Source organism: Apium graveolens, chromosome 10 (assembly GCF_009905375.1).
Source record: "Apium graveolens cultivar Ventura chromosome 10, ASM990537v1, whole genome shotgun sequence".
Taxonomy (NCBI): Eukaryota; Viridiplantae; Streptophyta; class Magnoliopsida; order Apiales; family Apiaceae; genus Apium; species Apium graveolens.
Window position 1 is genome coordinate 224,075,603 of NC_133656.1, and position 4,684 is coordinate 224,080,286.

The window sequence follows — 4,684 nt, forward strand, 5'->3', positions numbered from 1 at the left end:
AAACATATTCAATTGAGATATCACTTTACATAATAGTTGATTAGCAACGAGACTTTGTCCTCGAAGAAAATTCTTGGTTCAAAGAATCCTATAGATATGTTGACTAAAGTGTTTTACCAATGAAAAGTTGAAATTTTCTGTAGTTTCAACTGTCCTTCAAAATTGATTGATGAGAAGACGCTAGTTAGAGTTATTAAATGAAGTATTGTGTGTTACTAGACTTATATGAGTGAAGCGAAAATGTAGTCAAACTCCAAGTGGAAGTTTGTTAGCAGTAGCTCAAGAGTCTTGAACAGATCAACCAAGGTCTTTTTTGGCGCTCATGACCCTGAGTCACACGCTCAGGCCTTCAGTGTGCGCGGTCAGATTCAGCCCATCCATGCTGAGATAGGCCCGGTTTCTTTATAAAAAAAATTCTTATTATGGTAAACCCAAACACAATATAATTGTAGAGATCAATGCAAAATTAGTACGACTTGTATAGTCGGAATTTTCGAATCACATATATTTTTGTCTTATCTGATTGTCATTTGTTTTCTTATTTTTTTCAGTTCACTTTGGATTTTACTTTCGTGATTATAAAATCTACACATATAACATTTCCATTATGAGAAGCGGCAAGCATACAATGTTTTGATGTGCCTCACATGTTGTGAGCGGCGGTTACAGAGACAAATCTTTATTTGGTACATCTATGATCTAAAACATACTTGATCTTTCTTTAGACTTATTAGAGTACTATATATGTTAGGACGATTGATATTACTGGCTCTTGAAATTAATCTGGTACTTGGCTTGTTTATTGTTCAAAAAGATTCCCCAGTGCTTGTTGTCTCCCCTCTTGTCTTCATCAAATAGCGAAAAGATGTAAGTCTCGATAAACTTCTGTGGCCTTTTTGGAGTACCCGCTTTGCGTACATGATTAATCAGATTGTTGTTATGAGTAGCCGCAAAGAAATTAGTAGCACCACCACCTCCGGCAGTTGGCCATCCAATTTCGGACACGACGACATCCAAAGAGGGGCCATTAGCCTTCTCCAGTGCAGAGTATACACCGTCAACCATGACATCGAAAACATTAGTGTAGGCAAGTGGTCCGTCTTGTACAACAGGACTTTGACTCTGGAAAGTAACGTATTGTAGACGAGGATCTTGTGAGGTTGTAGTACCTTTCTGCAAATTTCGAGGAATCTCAGGCTTGTTGTATGTGTAGCTATCGTAAGGGTGTAGGTTCACTAGCAAGGGGTTCTTGTGCTTAACTAAAAAACTGATAATAGGATTAAAAAACTGTTGAAACTGTGGATTTAAATTAGCCTTGGACGGAGGGAAAGTTTGGCTAAGAGCAACGGATTGGTCTATGGCAGTGGTTACAGGGATATGATTAAACTGTGCAGATGAAGATAATGAGTTTTGGATGTTTTGCATGGCCGGAAAGAGAAAAGGTGCCAATTGGGGAGTTCCTGTGAACTCGTATGGACTAACTCCGTTGCCAACAACGATGTACCTGAAGTTGACATCTTGGTAATTTTTGACATTCCCTTGGATCCACTGATCCGCGTTATCTTGGCTGGCGGCCACCCACTGTAGCTCATTGTTTGGGACCCCGAGCACGACTTCGATGCCGGTGTTTTTAAGGGTTTGTAAAGCATTATGGTCCGGGCCATAAAGTCTTATCCTTTTGATGCCAACAGACTGGACAAGAGAAACAGCTTCTTGGGCGGAAGGTTGACTGGTGGAAAATGTTCCATAGCATACACCTACTGGCTGAGGTCCTGCTTCCGGTCCATGTCTTACTGTCGCACCTGAATCACATAAACAAAGTAGCATAAAAAAAAATTGGATCTAAGTAGTAGCTTGCAAAAGTGTAACAGTTACGTAATTGGGGTAAATTCGTATACCTGAAGTAGCATGTAGGAAGGCAAATATCGCGGAAACTAGTAGCAGTATCGCAGAAGGCATTGAAGGCATTGTGGTGCCAGAGGACCGTAACATAATTGGGGTATTCTATAACAATAGAAATGTTAGCTACTTCTTGTTGATTATGATGAACTGCTGATGAAATATAGTAAAATTTATAGAGGAAATGGATAAGAATGAGTGGGCTGGAGATAAGATCGAGATCGTTCTCTAGTTTGTTGGTACTAGGCATGCTTCGGCAAGCTGCATGCGAACTTGTGGCCAGATGTAAAACATGCAGAGTATGCCTATGTACGTGGTGATGTGTTTCTATAACTAACGTGGCTATAGGTTATCGTTTCTGCATACTCGGTGGCTCTCTATATTGTAAGCAAGACTTGCAGACAAATTTTCAGAGGGGCTATTCGGTTCGTTAGTGTAAAAAATCACAAATTACAAGAAGAAAAAAAATACAAAATAGAATGACATAATTAACATTCTAAAGTATTTTGTAATAGAAATGGACCTAAATAGCTGGAAATTTCCTAGCTTTACTACGTGCTCAATCCATCGCCTGTGAAATGATTTTAGTGTTATGCTTACCAGAGATCAAAATCAATACCACGATCATGATATTCGTGTTGGTGTAAAAGATTGATGAATTTTTCGTTAAAAAATTCATGATATATTTGAAGGCCATATTTTTGACTGTATGTCTACTGATAATGACAGCTGCAAGTGAATAAATATGAAACCCAAGTTTCTGAATTGGGGTGTCCATGTAACCCCGCATTCATCAAACAAATTGAATTCTTATGTATACATGTGTTGTGTTTAACACAGGTTCTTTAGTTAATATATATGTTTAATTAATACTACAGAAGGGATTGTTGTCTGCCGAGTAACTAATAAGGCAGAATTTTATAATTAAGAAAATGTTCGCATACAATATTTCTTATTCAGATTGGCATATATCCGTGTACATGCATAACCGAACTTTATTTGACAATTACAGTTACATACCCACAACAATTTATTAGTGTTTCGGGAAATTTATCGGGTACTTGGCTTGCTTATTATTCCAAAAGATGCCCCAGTGCCTCTGATTTTCTTGATCCTTCTTATTCTCATCGAACATAGAGTAGATGTAAGTCTCTACACGGTCCTGAGGCCTTTTAGGTGTCCCATTGATCTGTACATGCTTAATCAAATTGTTGTTGTAAGTTGCTGCAGATTCAATAGTAGCAGCATGTGCTCCAGATGTAGGCCATCCTGTTTCCGAAACCACGATATCCAAAGAGTTGCCACCAGCCTTCTCCATTGCAGAGTGTACACTATCCACCATAGCATCGAACGCATTTGTGTATTTAAGCTGTCCATCTTGAACCAACGTTTCCGAAGACCGTAACAAAGCGTAATCCAAACGAGCATCTCGCCCCCCTTTATTTTGATTTATAATTTGAGGAATATCGTCCTTGAAGTCCAAGTAGCTAAAGAACGGGTGGAGATTTACTAGCATCGGAGAATTGTTGTTTTTAACCAAGAACTGAATTATGGGATCGATAAATTGTCGAAATTCTGGTCTGAATTCGCCTTGTGATGGTGGGAAAGAATGGCGAAGAACCTCTGATTGATCAATTGCGGTGGAAATCTGAATTTTGTTTTGTAAACCTGATGCAGAAAGTGCATTACGAATGTTTTGCATTGCGGGCAGGACAAACTGCGCGAACTGGGAATTTGGGGAGTAGACTGGAGTGATTCCGTTACCAACAACGATGTACCTAAAGTTCACATCAGGATAGTTTTTGATATATTCTTGGATCCACTGGTTAGCGTTGTTTTGGTTGGACATCCATTGAAGCTGGTCGTTAGGAACACCAAGCATGACTTCGATGCCAGTGTTTCTGAGAGTTTGTAAAACATTGTGGTCAGGGCCATAAAGTCGTAGCCTCCTAATCCCAACTGACTTAGCAAGGTTAACCGCTTCTATTGCCGATGGTTGATTGTCAGAAAATGTTCCGTAGCACACACCCACATCTTGTGGCCCGCTCCGAGCACCTGCACAATAACAATCAGATGTGCAGTTGATACGAATAAAAAATCGCTTAGCTAGCTAGTAATCATTTTTTATATAGCATCGTGAGGCATGGGTAGTATGTGCGTTATGGTACCTGAAACCACATGCAAGGCGGCAAAAACGGAGGCAAGTAATATTAGCAGCATCGTGGTCATCTTGGGAGGCATATTGCTAGAGGTGTGTGATAAATCTGTAACTGCTACTTAATTTTTATGGGTCAAGGTCGCAATATTTATAGAGGCAATAAGAGGATCAAGTCGGTTTCTGATTGTACGAGTTTCTACCTGATAGTTGCTGCGGCATGACGCATAAATTCATGGCGAAGTTGAACACATATAGCCGGGAGTCTAAGATAAGTCTTAAAATTTGGACATGTGTTGAGCTATAAAAATTTGACTGTGTAAGAAAAATTTAAATTCCTGGCATTTTTTACACATTATCGTTTTGAATAATATATTTTTTTGTATTCCTTTATTTTAATGGTTTTTATTTTAAAATATATTAAAGTCGGAAACCCTGTAAATTAATATTTTTTCATGCTTACTTTCCCTAAATACAAAATAATTTGTTCAGACAAAAAATATAATTATTTTAATTATACATATCTGTGTGTATATTTTTACACATTAAAAAAATTAAAAAAAAAATCATAATGAGGGAATAGGTCAAGAATATTTTAAAATAGACACACATAGATACTCATATCAGAAT

The 4,684-nt window shown here is 38.2% G+C and overlaps 2 protein-coding genes across 2 annotated transcripts; both read right to left on the bottom strand.

Moving 5' to 3' along the window:
• Positions 1–576: 576 nt before the first annotated feature.
• On the bottom strand, positions 577–2,058 carry LOC141693426 (glucan endo-1,3-beta-glucosidase, basic isoform-like). Its single transcript, XM_074498527.1, has 2 exons — positions 1,899–2,058; positions 577–1,802 (listed from the first exon to the last, which is right to left on the bottom strand). Exons 1-2 carry the CDS (start codon positions 1,990–1,992, stop codon positions 763–765), a joined length of 1,134 nt encoding a protein of 377 aa, XP_074354628.1. The 5' UTR covers positions 1,993–2,058; the 3' UTR covers positions 577–762.
• Positions 2,059–2,783: 725 nt separating this feature from the next.
• LOC141693955 (lichenase-like) lies at positions 2,784–4,234 on the bottom strand. Its single transcript, XM_074499147.1, has 2 exons — positions 4,068–4,234; positions 2,784–3,954 (listed from the first exon to the last, which is right to left on the bottom strand). Exons 1-2 carry the CDS (start codon positions 4,138–4,140, stop codon positions 2,933–2,935), a joined length of 1,095 nt encoding a protein of 364 aa, XP_074355248.1. The 5' UTR covers positions 4,141–4,234; the 3' UTR covers positions 2,784–2,932.
• Between the last annotated feature and the right edge of the window lie 450 nt (positions 4,235–4,684).

Coding starts and splice junctions, on each gene's coding strand:
- LOC141693955 (XM_074499147.1), bottom strand. CDS start 4,140: ATGCCTCCCAAGATGACCACGATGCTGCTAATATTACTTGCCTCCGTT. Junction 3,955..4,067: donor CGCCTTGCATGTGGTTTCAG/GTACCATAACGC, acceptor GTTATTGTGCAG/GTGCTCGGAGCGGGCCACAA.
- LOC141693426 (XM_074498527.1), bottom strand. CDS start 1,992: ATGTTACGGTCCTCTGGCACCACAATGCCTTCAATGCCTTCTGCGATA. Junction 1,803..1,898: donor CTTCCTACATGCTACTTCAG/GTATACGAATTT, acceptor TATGTGATTCAG/GTGCGACAGTAAGACATGGA.